The sequence below is a fragment of the Mus caroli genome, unplaced genomic scaffold, assembly GCF_978045245.1.
Source record: "Mus caroli unplaced genomic scaffold, Mus_caroli_1 scaffold_16, whole genome shotgun sequence".
Taxonomy (NCBI): domain Eukaryota; kingdom Metazoa; phylum Chordata; class Mammalia; order Rodentia; family Muridae; genus Mus; species Mus caroli.
The window spans coordinates 91558547-91575808 of NW_028227271.1; the positions used below are offsets into that span (position 1 = coordinate 91558547).

At 43.0% G+C, this 17262-nt stretch overlaps 1 protein-coding gene across 3 annotated transcripts in view; it reads right to left on the reverse strand.

The window, feature by feature from the left end:
- The window catches only part of Drosha (drosha ribonuclease III), a 105171-nt gene that overhangs the window by 17735 nt on the left and 70174 nt on the right, over nt 1-17262 (reverse strand). For all 3 annotated transcript variants that reach the window (XM_021182954.3, XM_021182952.2, XM_085831385.1), the window contains 7 exons: nt 14524-14583; nt 13058-13157; nt 10080-10182; nt 8303-8373; nt 3140-3184; nt 1637-1794; nt 289-394 (listed from right to left, as the gene is read on the reverse strand). In XM_021182954.3, the coding sequence (XP_021038613.1) occupies nt 289-394; nt 1637-1794; nt 3140-3184; nt 8303-8373; nt 10080-10182; nt 13058-13157; nt 14524-14583 (643 nt within the window). The remainder of the gene's footprint in view (nt 1-288; nt 395-1636; nt 1795-3139; nt 3185-8302; nt 8374-10079; nt 10183-13057; nt 13158-14523; nt 14584-17262) is intronic.

A 17262-nucleotide genomic window follows, 5' to 3' on the forward strand; every position in this document is an offset into this window, starting at 1 on the left:
TAAAACTGGACACAGGAAGAGGAAGCTAATACAGTCTGACTCTGGACGGCACAAGTGAGGTGGCCGATGACTCGAACTTTACCTCTGCACTTCCCTTCCAATTCTGCCCCAGAGACAACGTGGCTCCCCACTGCCCCTTTGCCCATTCATTTCCCTTGTTTCTCTGGACTCAGTGTGAAGGAGTCACTGCACACTGTCTATGTGTATGTCTATACATACACCACTTACATCGCAGAGTATTCCCCCGGGGAAGAAAAGTGACCATCACAGTCACCAAGAGTCACTCACGGTCAAGTGTCCTTCGTGATGGTCCGGGAAATGAATGAACAAGTACTCCGTGGCCACCAGCTGCATTATGGAGTCGCCCAGAAATTCCATCCTCTGATTGTGGCCTCTGAAAAAGAAATACCACTAATAAAGATATCAGGAACTACTTGTGGATTTAAAAAAAAAAAAACAAAAAAACAAAACACCTAATTTTTAAGATTATAACCTAAAAATATAATTTGTTCATTTTGTTTTAAAGCATAAAACTAAATACAGTACCCTGACATCTTCAACTCTGGGAAAAATCTGAAAATGAAATTTAAAAAAATGTAATTTTTTATCTAATCATGGGTATGTGTAGTGTTTGTGTACAGGTGTGTGCACATGAGACCAGAAGATCACCTGATCCAGGTGATTTATTTTGTACACGACTCTAGCCAAACTCAAGCAGTAACCATTCTTAACCACTAATCCATCTCTCCAGCTCCAAAGGGACTACTTTAAGGATAAGTGACTACTAAATTAGGATCAGTGAACAGCACCTGGCCAAAAGCAGAGTGCTATTAATTGAAAAATAAAGTAAAAAAAAAAATATATATATATATATATATATATATATATATATATATAATATATAAACTTGCAAGAACAGAGCCCCTAACTTTTTTCTAAACTTAATATATATGTTATTCAAATCTGGAATTTAATTTTCAAATGTTTACAGAATCTATGTCTTTAATCTTACAGTTTAAAGAGAATTGGGGATTTTCCATTCAAGGGAAGGGGCAAACGTTTCATAGACCATGACCACGCCCACACACTCACACCTATAGTTTTGCTACTTTTCTCAGTTTTTTCTTCCCTTTTTTGCTGCTCTGAGAACTGAACCCAGGGCTTTAAGTCTCTAGCAAAGTTTTTCTGATTTTCAATTTCAATAGTCTCAACAAATTTATCTAAAGTAGAAGTTAGAAAGCTGTATCCAGATGCAGACTGTTTGAAAGTTTTACTAGAAAGCGGTCACATTTTTTTTTTACATCTATGGCATTTTTTTTAAGGTATTACGACAATCATGACAAACAGACCACATGGCCCTCAAAGTGTTTAACTCTTAATCCACGTCTCAGTGTGGACAAAGGGCTTACTTCCTTCAGATCTCATAAACTTTAAGACATCAAGATGCATAGCAATGGAACCCAAAGCTTGGGACAGACAACAGTCCCTGATCTACACCAACGCCTGGCTGCTGTCTCGCCTCGAGATTCCCCTGCAGTGTGTCTGCCCTCTAAGTTCCTCTGAAGGTCAGGAAGGATTGGAACCCCCTCCTCTACACGGTCAGGTAGGGCTAGCTGTGTGAGCACTTTCCACTCACAGGGTCAGGTGGTTAAAGCCCACGGTTCTCAGGGTGAACGCCCTTGCCAGAAGCCGGACGTGAGTGAAGATCACTCCGATCGCTTCTTCAAACTCCGTAAGTTTCTGTAGAACTGGGGAAGTTTCAATAAGTTGCCGATCCGTATTTGGCTCTTGTAGCTTCAGAAAAAAATAGAAATAAATTAAAAATCACAGTTTTTGATACAAGAGTAATTATCAATTCTTAGACACTGTTCTATAAAATTCCATCTCCTGTGGGCAGAAATTTTGGAAATGCCAAATAAAACCTGAAAGCCTCTTTCTCATCTCTTAGAATAGCAAACAAACCTAATATTTAAAGAAGGCTCAAACAATATTTTCCAATCTTCATTCAAATTTCAAGGCCAAGTTCTGTACATAGATAGTTCAAAATCTCTGGTATTAGACTAACTCTCTAAGGAAGACGAAAGCTGAAGAACAGCTGCCATATCCATGCGCGTCAGTGTGTGTGTGTGTGTGTGTGTGTGTGTGTGTGTGTGCGCGCGCCTGCCTGGAGCAGTACTGGGAATTGGTCTTTCTGACAAGTTACTGGTAATGGGAACTGCGGTCTGGGAGCTGCCCTTTAGGAGCCTCTGACTTTGGAGTGACTGGACTACTGCGCATCTTGAACATACTATGCAAACTGTTTTGGCAAATGAGCCTCATTAAAACTGAATTTACTTCCGGTGGATATCATTATTCCTCTACACAGGTGGTGCTCCATGTAACAAGCCTTTAACAACTGGCAAAGAGAAAATTTAAGAAGTATAACTAAGATTAACATTTTCAACAGTACTGGGTAACTCGTATTTTCACTAGAATCTTCTTACAGCGCTGAACTGCCGTTTACTATCATAAACCCTCGATGAACATCTGATCACTAGGGACTACTATTTATGTTAAATACATATTCACATATAACGTGAGACTAAGGGAAATATACATATCTTAAACTAAAGCAGAAAAACTTTTAAAGCTAACCGAGGGAAAGCACGTACTATGTATAGATCTTTTAAATTCCTAAATCCCAAGTAAAAAGCTATCATACAGCACTAAGTCTTTACTGTGCAGTAAATATTATACAATCTGAATCAATTTCTAAAGCCCAAACTAGGTTAAAATTTAGCAATATTTATTTAGTATTTGTTCTACTTTCTTAACTATGCCTAAGATCGCCTCTAACACCACTTTCCGTCCACGGCCAGGCACGTGGCGTGCAAGAACCAGCACTGTGTGAGGCACCCACTGTGTGGAGGGCTGTTCCTCCACAGCCGCAGTTGTCTCCTCAGGAGCACCATCCCCATGCTTGCCCAGCCACCTGAGCACACGCGCGTGCGCAGTCTACTATTTATTTCTGAAATTTCCCTGACGCGCACCATAAAGTCATAGTTCTGGGGAAGAGAGTCAGAGACTACAGGTGGTCAGGGAAGGGAAAGGTGGCCATGGAGTTTCGGGACTCACTGCAGACACGGTCGGTCATACTCACTTGGAGTGGGTGGAGAGGATAATTGAGCCAGACTTCTCGCAGGTCCTGGAAAATAGAATGATGTCTTTAGTGCTAAAGAGAGTCATTGAACACACTCCAAAGCACTAAATAAAATGTCATTATTTGAAATACTGAACTATTTCACATGCTGACTCCAGTCACTGCAAATTCAATAGTGCTAGCAAACAAATTTTTAAAACTGTATTCACCACTCAAACGGTCTGTAGTGACTGTAATTAGCCTATTAAGCGGGGGAGGAAAAGAGCCTTTTAATTAATTAATTTATTTATTTTGATTTTTTGAGACAGGGTTTCTCTGTGTGGCTCTGGCTGTCTTGGAACTCACTCTGTAGACCAGGCTAGCCTCAAACTCAGAAATTCACCTGCCTCTGTCGCCCAAGAGCTGGGATTAAAGGCGTGCACCACCATGCCCAGCCGAAAAGAGCCTTTTAAAACTAAATTCCATGTTTGCTGAACCCAATACACTGGATTACATGACTGTTGCACTCACTGTCACCCCAGACCTGGGGATCTGCAGCAGTGACTGCCACCGTGTGCGCCCTCTGATTTCACTTTATTGTCACAAGCCTGTTTCAGAGGGAGTGGGAACACACATCACGTTCCTAAGCCCTTACAACTCTGAGACCCTGCTTTAATGTGGCTCACATAAATGCTTACTTGAAATATGATAACAAATAAACTTTATGGAAAATTCAGGTGTATTATCTCATGGCTGAGTTAAATCCAGGAGCAGCTAGAATTCCGATTTCCTTGGGGAAAAGTGTTTTTCCTGCAGGTTCAGACTCTAGGGAACCCGTGCCTGGATCTACTGTCTGCCCTTGGTGCTGGGCTCTTTTAAATAAGCCAAAAAAATAACCTGAAAAGAAATGTTTTTCTCAAGTTTGGTTTTTGGCAGGATATAGGAAAATTTAGGATCATTTGTGATATTAGGTGATAAAGGAAATAGAAGCTCAATGGTCCTGAACAACTTCTTAAGAAAGCAAAGAGGTTCTCAGACAATTTAAAGAAAGGGTTTAAATATCAAACCGTTCTTTACAGGCACAAGAAGGGACTTCTGTTAACCAAATCAATAACCTCTCCCCTTTACTCTCCAGAGTGTCAGCATACACACGCACGCACACACACACACACACACACACACACACACACACACACTCTCCCGGTGTTCTCTCCACGTCTTGTTCTCTCCCCACCATGACAGGATGGATGCTTCCCATCTGCCTCTGGCCACCTGTCTCCACTGGAGTGCAGCCCCATCCTTACCGCCCTTCACCCTGCTTCTGTCTGGATTCTTTTATTCCGCTACAGTGACCTCTCATCTAGGCCATGACTGGGAATACCTTATGGGCATCCTTCCCTCACACGCACTCAGGCAGTAACCATCCCTTCCCTTTACACACTAAGCTAGGGAGTGTGCAGGCTCTGGTGAGGAGGCTAGGTTTAATTCTGAGTGCCTGTTGGTAACTTATTTATTCTCCCCAGCCTCTATTCCCACAGGTATAAACTGAAGCTAATCCTAGGACCTCCTTCCAATCGGCCTCTGACAGCACGCAGTGGGTTAGCACACTGAGAGCGTTATGCCCAGTGCGGTCAGGGAGCGCACCACCATGATCAACAATGCCGCAGCAGCACTCATAGGTCAGCTTTCTCTTCCAACCTTTCCCAGTGTCTCCAGAACTCAAGACCCACGTGACACTCCAATTCTTCCTTCTTGCTGCTTCATGTTTTTCACTTAAAAGCACTTGTGATTTCTCCTTGGATGTCCACGGCCACCCAGATTGGTGCAAATTTATGCCACCTTACAACCAGACAATTTCACCCACATCTGTTTCCTTTTATTTATCCCAATGTAGTGCTACATCTAGACTGGGATCCCAGCAACACTATTAATTAATTCTGGGACTATGGCTAGCCTCTAGAAGATGCTCAAGATTGGCTGGGTCACTCATTAAGACAGCATATTGATATTATGTATTAGGTCACTAAGATAAATAGGATACAAGTCTGTCCTCAAAGAGGCCTAATGAGGAATAACAGAGGTAAATAAACAGCTTACATACCTGCACCAGGTCCCTTAACAGTGAGAAATCATCTTAAACTACACCCCATCTGCCCGTTTCTCAGACAGATTAAATCTCTTATGAACAGAAATGGTTGTACTTGAGGTAGGTTCACTGGAGGAGGTCAGGCTACACCACCAAGCTGGGGGGAAGTGGGCCCCAGAGGAGAGGCATCACTCTTTCCAGGGTGTTGAGACAAACCTCCAAAGAGGACTTGAAGAAGACGGAAAATCTAGCAAACCCCAGCGGAGGGTGAGAACCAAACGTCCATCAGTGAGAGGCAGCAAAGAAAATGTCTAAGGATGGCATGAAGACATTGTGGACAAAAAAGGAGACTGACACAGGCAGAATCATCGGGGGAATTTAACCCCAGCACGCAGACAGCGGAGGTAGGTGGCTCTTTGTATGTTCACGGCACCCTGTTCTACACAGTGAGTCCCTGCTGAGCCAGGGCTACATAGTGAGGCCCTGTTTAAAAGAGCAAGGAAACCCCACCAAACCTTCTATATCTTACGTTGTGTAGACTTTGGTGGCTAGAAACCAAATATCTTAAAACTGGAAAGCCTGTCACTCACTCAACACTGAGGGATGATGACGGACAGTTAACAGGCGAGAGAGATGAGAGACCTTGCGAAGAATGCAGGGCAGCTGCAAGGGAAGCAAACCCAGAGTCACCCAGTCAAGTGATGAAAATTTAAAACTGAACGAATATGGGGGAGGGGGCAGCTTAGGGCAGAAAAGAGCTTGAGGTTTGTGATTTAAGGATAAAAATAAAAGCAAAGTATGTTCGAGACTAAAGGTGATGGGGCCAATACTAAACCTGTTAAAATAGCAAGTCTATGGAAGACCCATACCAGGCTGCTCAGAAGCAATTTGAAGAGACACCTTTTCCAATTTCTCGAATGCCAGAGAAAGGCCTGGGTCAGAGATGCTGGGGACCGATGTACAATGAGAAGAGAAAAGAGAGAGAGTGACGTAATGCCTCTCCGCTGTTGCCAGGGCCAGGGGCAACCAGACTGAAGCTCTCTCCACACAGGCAAACGCACCGGGACAGGCCTGGAGGCTTATACAAACTGAACGCAGAGAGTTCTTAGAAAGAAGTCAGGAGAAAGGGCTGGGCTGAGAACACAGACACGGCCAACAGGGACGCTAACAGGAAACAAGGCCTCCTTCCCACGCACCCACAGGCGAGGAGTCAGAGGACCCTCTCTGTGAGTCCTTCTGCCATCCCGACTACATTGCTCTCTCAGCTGCCTCGCTCTGCCCCAGCCCCTAGACAGCAACCATCGGGACGCTGGGCTGCTAAACCCAGTTTCAAACTAAGCCTTCTCTTAATTTGGTTGCACACGGAGCAGCTAACCAACACTCTCAATATTCAGCCCCAGCCTCGGCCGCAAAGGCCGCCTGCCTGTCTCCTCACTAACACAGACACCCTAAGTTATAGAGTCCATCAACCTGCATTACTTGTCTCTGTCTTTCCCCTTTGTGTTCAGCTTATTACATTTTCAACACACACACACACACACACACACACAGAGTTTGCCAATGTTTCAGCCATTCAATAGCTCGTAGATTCAAGCCAATTTGGAAATGTCAGTCAAGTTAAAGGGCTCCAGCTTGTACACATGGAAATTCTGAGGCAGAGAGTTATGTACAACTGAGCCTTACTCAGTTTTACAAGAGACACGAAAATGGATGCCGAACTCCAGCCGTTCCATTTGTAAGATGATGATGCTTGGGCCTGGCTTCTCCGCTCAGACACTTCTTCATCCCGCCCTTTACTAAGTACTCAGCGCTGGGCAGGCCAGCACCACACTGGGTGCTCACTGGGAGTGTAAGATAAGCTCACTAAGTAGACAAATGGGACAGAGAAGTTTAAAGGGAAAAAAAAGTCTGCACACAAGCAGATCCGATTAAGAACACAGGAGAGAGCTGTTGGGAGGAGCCCAGGAGAGGGTGCAGGTTAAGTCGGGACAAAGGAGCAGCGACAGCAGAGGTGAGGGGAACACTTAGGAAGGCAGGAGAAGGCTGCTTGAGCTGCCGACAGAGGATAAAAGCTGGAATGAGGATATTTTAAAATTCGAGAAAAAAGTCCTAAAATACACACCATCTGCTACAGACACAAATCAAGATGCACAGTTGTTTGTGATGTAGGGCAGGATGGGGGCCCGGGGGGCCACAGATAATTCTTCTATTACAAGCAGATAAACATAAAAGCCATCCCACCTCTGGAAAAACAAACTGAACAACTCCCGGACAGACCATGGAGGGCACGTGTTTAAAAGTCTTGACTTTTAACCACACAGAGTAATGCAGTCCTAACACCAGTAGCGTGTAAGGCGAGGGCTTCACCTGGCTCACAACACTGGCACCCTGTGTTCTTCACTCCTCAAGGGCTACTTCATTCAATTGTGATGCCATTTCAGTGTAAAATACAGAGCTGCCTTTCACTTTAATACTACACTGACTTGTTTTGGTACAGAAAGCATTTAGGACGCTCTAGCATATGCAGGAGGAGAAGGGTATCTCTAGCAATATTAATGGCTTAAAACGTTAGTAACGCAAACCATCGTAGAATCTTAAAAAACAAACAAACAAACAAACAACCCTATAATTTGCTTTAGAAAACAAAAGTTCTAGATTATTTATTCACAGGTCCATCAGAAACTCCTGTCTAAAATAAACATTTTCCTCTAGTTTACATAATTTACAAACACAACAAAATAAAACAAATCAGCAACAGACTAATATTGTTAACTCAGCCTGCAGGGGGCAGGTACTCACATACTTAAAAGTGTAAGATCATAATTAACATTGAAAATCTACAGAACATAACAACTCCTATTGTATTTGTAATGCACATTTAATCTAGGAATAATTAAATGATCATTTAAAAAAACATTCTGGGAAAAAAAAAGTCCCAGAACACTCGTGTCCGCAAGAGCTGATGGAGCTGATGCCGACGGACCTGACATCCACCACCTACGGGAGGCTGGCACTTAGTTTTTCCCACAGTCTTTCCAAGAAACAAACTTCTGCACTGATACATAGGCAAGGAAAAGAAGACGGCTGAACATAAATACCGGATCATTAAAGAGTAAGCGTCCAAATAACTGTTTGGCTTCCTCTAGGCTCCCCTCCAAGTAAACAGCTCCTAGATGAAAGGAAGCGGGTGTCAAAAGCAAGGCTGCATTAATATTCAGAGAAAATTACACATCTCTATAAAAAGCAAAAAGGCAAGCTAAACCCAGTCACAGCAGAGAGCCTAGAAGCTGAGAGCAGACTGTTTTAAAGGGAACACTTCCCTGCCCTTAGCTATGTTTTTGTGCTAAAATCCAGACTGCAAATATAAAGTTAATTCACTAAAATGTGTAAGCAGAAGAGGCTAGATATAAACTCTCATGGAAGATATAGCCTATAACCTATTAAGGAGACAATATTAACCATTCTAAAGAACACACTTCAATTCAGTTTCTGTTTTTACAGTGCATGTCTTAAAACAAACATATATGTTAACAACAACAACAAAAAATAGATACAACCAGAAACAGACCAATGAAGGCTTCTGGAAACACAAGCAAGGACAAGCTGCACTTCTAATTTGAAATAATGAAGCACTGGAAATGCACAGAATCATGAACCGTGCGCACTACAGCAACATCTTAACTTGGTAGCAAAATAAACCTAGAGTAGGAAAGTCATACTTTCTTAAAATCAAAATTTTCTGTCTTCAGAATGGCTACATTTCCATATATAAAGTTAAAATGCTAACCTAGAAGGCTTTGATCAGTAAGCATTACTGAATGTATCAATAGCTATAGCTAGATGGGTACAACAGCAACCGTGGCTCTGCCTGGCAGGCACCAGGGTCGCTGCTCCACAGTTCTCTCTGCCCCTTCTCAGGGCAGCTTGGGAAAAGCGTCGGGAGATTCTCGAGGTTCGGTCTCAGAGCTAATCAGTGCAGACTCAGCTCTGTGGAACTCGACTCTGGACCTGGGTGCTGCAGGACGAGCATGACTCTTTCAAGAACTCCCTGGGGCAGTGACACTACCTCCATCTCTGAGAGGGAGTGAAGATCAGGGACTGCATTATCTGCCAGAGACACCTATCTGACAACTGATGGAATCCTGTCTGCTCAAGCCTGAACCCAAACCATAACCCTGCCAAATTATGTGGACAGGGCACAGTAACTCCACGTGATAAACCTTCTGGAAATGCACCTACTTATGAAACACACAGTGCTTGGAAAGAGTGGAGAGATATTAACAGAAACTGATGGTTGACTATAACATTTTATCATAATGTGTATTTCAATTACCAGCTAATTAATTCTCCGTTAATTTCCCTATACCAACAGCTAACAAGATGCTGTAGATATAAAGCCTGGGTGAGAGGTGTCTATATATTAGTCTTCCTTTTCAAAATTAACAATAGTTACACAGATTCAAAACCTAGGATTAAAAAGATTTTTTTTCCAAGATAAAATCAGAAAATCCTGCAAACAATTTAAAATGTGTTCAAAAGCCACACTGGGACATTACTAGCAACTCAGTTCCTGTTTTCTTTTGTGTGTGTGTGTGTGTGTGTGTGTGTGTGTGTGTGTGTGTGTGTGTGTGTGTGTGAGTGGTGTGTGTGTTCACTCCAGGTCGGGAAACGCCAGGCATGAGGTCAGACGCGAAGAACATGGTAACTAGAAAGCATGATTGACTCCCCAGAGACACCAAGGTGCAGACAGCACAACGTGGTGAGCGTCCACGCGATTCAGGAACGAGCACGTGCACTGTAAGCTTCCACGGTGATTTTCATGCACTTTCCAACAAGCTCAACACATACAAGAAACAGATTTGAAAGGGAAATTACCTATCAAGGCTTCAAAACAATTGGCCATCGCATGGCGGAGATCTGATTCTCTACATAGGTCGGGCCCATGGGCATACAGCATAAATCGATCCAGTTCAAGTTTCTATAAAATCCAAAAATGACAAAAGGTGAGAACACTTACCAAAACAGCCCCATACATCACGGAGAAGGGAGCAACGGTGAAATGTACAGGCCTTATGCAGGTTTATCAGGCGCTTAGTCTAACACTCACGAGAAATCCACATGGGTCAGTCCAAATTCCAAGAGTCAGATTTGGGGTCAGAAATGACAGATGTGACTTTTCAAATCGAAGTGCAAACCAAGTATGAGACCTCACTAAAAAAGATGCTGCTATAGGAACATGGGTGTTTGGATTCACTTAGAGGATGCAAACCTAACCCAAGAGTCCAGTCTTTGATCTATATTAACACGCCATGCATGATGTCTGGTACCACACAGAGCAAGTGAGGCTCCTTCACCTCGATTTCCGTATCTACTCGTTCCATATCCTAATATACAATTAAATATAAGACCTTTTAGAGGTAGACCCAAACAAATAAATGCTTCCTTATAAAATTCCTGAGACTTTCATAAAAGGAGAAAGATAAAAATATTATATATATGTATTAAATCTGTTTCCATTTCCATAAAGTTAAAACTTAAAATACTTCCTGAACGCCTGAAACATAATATGGAATAAGACACAAGCTAATGAACAAACTAACAGCTGCAATCTCATCAGTCTTTGGACTAGACATTCAGACTCCATCCATCTCCACTTGGATTGGAATCACTGCTATGAATCTAGAGTATAAAACATATTCAAATCAGTTTTGCCTACCACAAATATAACAGCACAAAGTTCCTTAAAAAACAAAAAAACCCAGTTGATCCCAAAGTGCCAGAGTTTATACTAGACTATGTAAACATCGTCTGTTTCACAGCCTCACTGGGAAAATACAATTGCTTGCTATCTCTAGAGTCTTGCTTGAGAGTAGACTGCAATTCTTCTAGGGTGTGGTGGAATTCTAACTCTTCTCAGCCTTGACTGTCTACATAGGCTTCAGCAGAGCTCGTAAAGGGGGGAGCACTGGGATGAAGCCCTAGGATGCACAGTGGCTGCCAGTCTTTCTCCAACTCCATGCTCCCCAACAGCTGCAGGGCTACTGCCCTAAAAAAAGGTGGGACCACCACAGCCTTCTGCAGGAGACAAACACTCCAGGGAAGAGAACTAGGTAATGTCTGGGGAACTCTGTAAGATAATTTATCACATGTCTGCTTCTACAAAAAGATTTATATTTGAGTATATATTTGGATGTGAAATAAGTAACTTCAGAAATCAAAGAAGAATATGGCTGAAGACACCATATTCTTGGCACTTGGATTCCAAATCAGAGAACTGTGCTAGGATGGATTTGGTGACGTAAGACCATATAGCAATTCCTAAAGGGAGACGCCAGCCAGTCATTCTACGTGGCTCTGGATAGCACCCAATGTGTTATGTAATGGCTTGCTTTCAGGCTAAACCTGGTAAATATCTTCTCCACTGTCATCCCAGTATCTGTAGAATAGTTAAAACAACTTCACTATGGCCCAAAATAGAAAGAAAACGAGGATGGAAAGACTTAAAGTTCTTGGTTACTATGTACTTCCAACCACAAAGCATGTCATACCAGCTAAACACCAAAGCGCTTTTCCATCGCACTTGGACTTCATGCACTATAAGGCTGCTAAGAGCAAGTGAGCTCTTCTTGTTGCTTATAGTTTTTCATTAGGCACTCTCAATTACATCCTCCAATGCTACCAAGGGTGGTTTGCAGAACACCACTGTAACTGCGATAATGTACAACACAACATGAAACCACAGGCTGGAATTTGCTATATTTTGAATATTATTAACAGCCTTACAAGATCAAATCAACAAGCCAGTGACAAAACTAGTCTTTTCCAACTTTTATATCAGAATGAAAGGAACTGGGAAGAAACCACTTAAGGCAAAAGCAAAGGAAAGAAAGCTTTTCCAGTAAACACGGAAACAAGGAACTTCAGAGCCTTCATTCTTTCTGATAAACACAACAGCCTTTAAAATGTGAGAATTTATTGTAAGAACAATGATAAACAACACTAAAAATATCTAGCTGCTACAAACTCATTTACATCTTTGTATGATTTCCATGAACAAAGATCATGAAACCCACTTTAAATAGACTCATGAAAACTCCTAATGTCATTTAATTCTTAAAACCAGCATGTGTGTGGAAGCTAATGCAGATCCCACTTTATATATGAGAAAGCTGAGGCTCTGGGAGAGAACAACTGACCTATAGCCACCCAAGATGCAAAAATAGGGATGGACAAAACCCTAAGGGGTCAGCCAAAATGACCATGTTCCTCTCTGGTATGAGTTACTGTAAAATATCAGATAAAAATGGCAACACCCGGTCAGACCAAGGTTATAGCATCCTAGCATGTGTCTGTTCTGTTAGCCACTCAGCTAAGACAAGGAGGCATGCATACAGCCTAAAGCTTTAAAGCCTAAAGCTTAATTAATGGGATTTGTGATTTGGAGATTCTCAAAGGTCTAAATAAGAAGTATCCCACATGGATACCCAGTTCACAAACTGTCTGAAATATTCTGTTCAGAGCTATAATTCTGCCTGTTAACATAAATTAATAAACAAACATATTATAAAAGTGTTTCATTTCTTTTGCATGGCTCCTGTGTTCCTTTGCCCCAAATGCTTAGCCGTTCATGTCCATCTGTCTGTTTCTTACTCTTCTGTTTTCAAGTTACCTCACAGCTGAGCTTATTAGCTGCTGGTGAAACTCACAAAGGTAACAGACCAAAACAAAGAAACAAACAACTCCACCATGGTCCATAACACCTGACTCCCCAGCACACGATTCACCGAGCTGCAGAATGTGGGCTCCAGAAGACAACGTCAGACTCTGTGATTGCTTCCGATGCCCAACGGTACCTTTGCAAGCATGGCGAGGTGCTGATTCTGAACAATGGCGGTCCGATAGGTCGCCAAGCCCCCTTCCTCCAAGCTAGGAAACAGGTAGTACAGGTGGACACTGCAGGAACAAAGAGCAGAAAAGAGCAGATAAATATGCATCATGAACTCTCTGCAGCTCTGCAGCACAGAGGTGATGATACTGTGCCTGCAACAGATACTGGTCAGCTGCACTGAACTAACCTAAAGAGTAAGTTATTTACGAACACACAGAACCCTAAAAGCAACATTTACTCATATGTGCATATGGATTTCTGTTTAAAGATTTCTCTGGGGGCAGACACAGTGATAGTCATCTGTGATCCTAGCATTCTAGAGTCAGAGACAAGAGGATCACTGTAAGTATAAAGCCAGCCTGGTGTATATGGTGAGTTCTACGCCAGTCAGGATTAGATATTAAGACCATGGCTCAAAAAATAAAAGCAAATAAAAAGATTTCTCTGAAATCTGATAATGATACAATCTGTCACGCTTTTGTGACTAATGAGAGCAAACGTCTAAAAGTCCAAACTTGGGCGTATAAACAGATGCCTTTCGCTGGGTAGGACTCTGGGAGGCCCCCGAGGATAATCCGGGGAAGCCCTGAGTAGCAAGTGTCAGGAATACAGCAGCCAGGAATACAGCAGTGCATGGCATTTGGCAGGTTCTACACATTGATGAGTGAGGGAACTCCAGGGCAAAGTGTGGCCAGGGTAGTAAGCTGCCCACAACACATCTGGACCACAGCTACAGCTGCCTGTTCCCACAGCACTCTCTACCTCATCAAACCTGCTGCCCACCAGAAGAGCTAGTCTTGGAGCTTCTCTTTATGTTCTTCTTCGGAAACAAAAAAAGATGAGAACAGCCCAAGACAGTCCCAAGGGGAGCAGTGTCACCTCCCTTACCGAAAAGATTGTAAGCATGGAAAGACAAAATGCACTTTCCAGTCTGTAACCCAATGAAAAATCTTAGAAAACACACACACACACACACACACACACACACACGTCATTAAAACTACTTGGAAGCTTTACTTCCCTCAAGATTAGAAAGACAGAACAGGATCAAAGGCAAATCCTGGAAGATGAAATGACATTTTAAAATATCATCCTTTCCCTTTCAAATGGAATATAAGCTCTGAAGCATCTAGCCCAGGACCAGCTCATCTCCTGTGGCTGTGAACAACTTTAACACATGCTTGACAGGACAGAGACACCAGCCTTTCATCTTGTAATCTCACTCATTAAGGCAGCGGCAAGAGCGGTTGTCAGGGCCAGAGCCACAGACGTGGGGCTTTTAAGCTTTCAGAGGAGAAACTACACGGCGTCCCAACGCCTTGCTCAGAACTGCTGGCTAATTACAAAGGAGGCAATGCTCAGCAAATGCAATCACTGGGAGGGAGATCGGGCGGGCAGGTGGACGGGGCTAGATGGGGAAGACCTACTTACCTGGTCAGGAACTCAACAACAGCATCTCCCAGGAACTCCAACCTTTCATTGTGATTAATCCTACAAGGAAAACGTAAAGACCAGTTAAGACATTAGGGTCACGGAAACGGCTCAACAGGCAAAGACGCTGCCAGCAAGCCTGATCACCTAAGTATGCATCCCAGGGCCTACGTGGTAGGAGGAGAGAATGACGCCAGACAATCTGTCCATGGATCTCCATACACGCGAATGACATGGATGGACGGACTGACACACACAGCAAATGTAATTTTAAAGCTTTTATTTATAAAACAAAACAAAAAGACAAAATAAAAAAATCCCAGCACATTTACTTTTTTTCCCCTTCTCTTGAAACAGGGAAACACAAGGTTAGTTCACCAAGTTACCCAACACCTTCTAGGCCTCTCTCTCATACCCAAGAGCAATGATTCTCCTATCTTCTCCTGAAGCCACTCAGATCCCACATAGTAGGAAGGTGTAGTGGTTTGAAGAACGGCTGCACAGGCTACTATATCTGAATGCTTAGTCACGGGGAGTGGTACTATTTGGAAGGATTTTAATGATTTGGGGGTGGGGTAGGGGGTGGCCTTGGTGGAGGAACAGTGTCACTGGGGTTTGAGATTTCAAAAGCCCATGCCAGGCAGTGTCTCTCTCTGCCTGTGGATCAGATGCAGCTCTCAGCTACTGTTCCAGCACCTGCCTGCCTGCCGCCATGCTCCCCACCATGATGATAATGGGCTAACCCTCTATAACTGTAAGCCAGCCCCATTTAAATGCTTCCTTTCCTAAGAGTTGTCTTGGTCATGGTGCCTCTTCTCAGCAACAGAGACGTAACTAAGAGAGGTGGGGAGGATGAGGTTCAGCCCTTCATACTATATGGTCCCAACTTTCAAGCTTCAGGCTTTCTTTCCCTAGAAACAAGACTTGAAAACCTTCCAGAGAAGTCAGCTATCACAGTGACTATGGTGAATAGCTCTATACTGATCAGGAGAATCAGAGAAAAGAGAGTGTATTCCAGAAGGGTTACCCAGACAGCATCTCATCTCCTCACCTCCAAACTCAACCTCGGGTCTAGTCTTTTAAAGCAGGCCTAATGTATCTGCCACCTCGGTGGTCCCAGCTATCCTCTCCCACCTGTGTGATGGCCTCCTACTCCAAAGCTCTAGATATTCTCCAAAAGGGGCATGCACAGAACGGTCACTGCTCTCTTTAGGCCAGCCCTTCTCCCTCTGCAGAACTTTCCACTCTGCTCCTGTATACTCAGGTACAGTGGAAATCCACTTTAGCTCTCAAGGGTTCAGGAAGAAAATTGATGAAATTCTGCCTGATGATGCCATGCCTCTCACGAACATGAATGCTCACCTCCCCAGGACACAGATCACACTCTGTTTATATGATGAAGCAACATCTATAAAGAAGTCACCCTCAACACTCATCCCAGTTGATGGCTTATATTTATGTGAAAAGGAGATTCAGTTGGGGTTGTAGCTCAGAGGTTGAGGCCCTGCCCTGCACATCAGGCCCAAGGTTCAATCCTCAGTATTGGAAATGGCATTCAGGAAAGGAATTAGTTGTCAATAATGGGGGAATAAAAGGGGATGGGGGAAAATAAAGAGATGTATCAACTTTCGCCTATGCTGAGAACTTCCTGATCTCACTGATTTCTTAGACTGTAGATGTATTACACTTACAAACCTGGTGTCTAGTCCTTTAAGAGGGCCTAATGTATGTGCCACCCACGCTAGTCTCTCCCACCTGTGTGACGACTGTTCCAGCCATGTGTGCACATATTACACACACAAAGCAGTAGGCCCTATGAACAAACTTCTCACTCTGGCCAAATGGACACCTGCTTAAGGGATGCTTGGGGCTTGGCTGCTGTTACTTTGCTACTCCATTAGCCAAGGGTGACTAGGAGGGTTACATGTTATTTTTTTTAATTGAGCCAAGCAGGGCGGTGTGTGTCTGTAACCCCACACTCAAGAGACTGAGGCAGAAAGGGTTTGAGTTGAAGGCCAACCTGGGCTATTTAGTTTAGGGCAGCACTGGCTACAAAACAAGACTCCGTCTCAAAAACAAAAACAAAACCAAATCAAACATAAACCACCAATTTCCAAAAGTGTCTGCCAATGATTCTTCCTGAAAGCATCAAGTAATAAAGACATTATTTAAACATAGACTCAGACAACCTTAATAGTCCTCTTGGTGTGTGTGTGTGTTCTAAGTTACTCAGTTGTTGTTCTAAGAAGAAATAAAATTCCCAGGTATAAAGGCTCACACCCATAATCCTAGCACTTGGGAGACTGAGGCATGAGGAATGCCCTTAAGTTTAAGTCCATCCTGAGTTACAGAATACCTTGTCTGTCTATCTGTCTGCCCTGGGCATATCTCTCTTCACACACACACACACACACACACACACACACACAAATTTAAAAAGGAATGGTAAATTTTCTAAAAGAAAATAAGTTATACTATGCTATTCTGAGCCATGAAAATAAAAGTCCATTTTCTTTAATAGAGATTTTTTTTTCTGACAATTCAAAGTATTATACAGCAAAGTCTATTTAATGTGAAACATAAAACTCTTAGGAGTGTGGGGTTGTATGAGAAGACAAGCTATATCTGAACTATAGGCTTTATTAGAGAATAACAAGACACCTAGTCAAAGAACAGGAGCTGCTTTAAGCCATATGAGTTTAAATGAGGTCTTACTGCCATAAATTTTACCTTAATTTC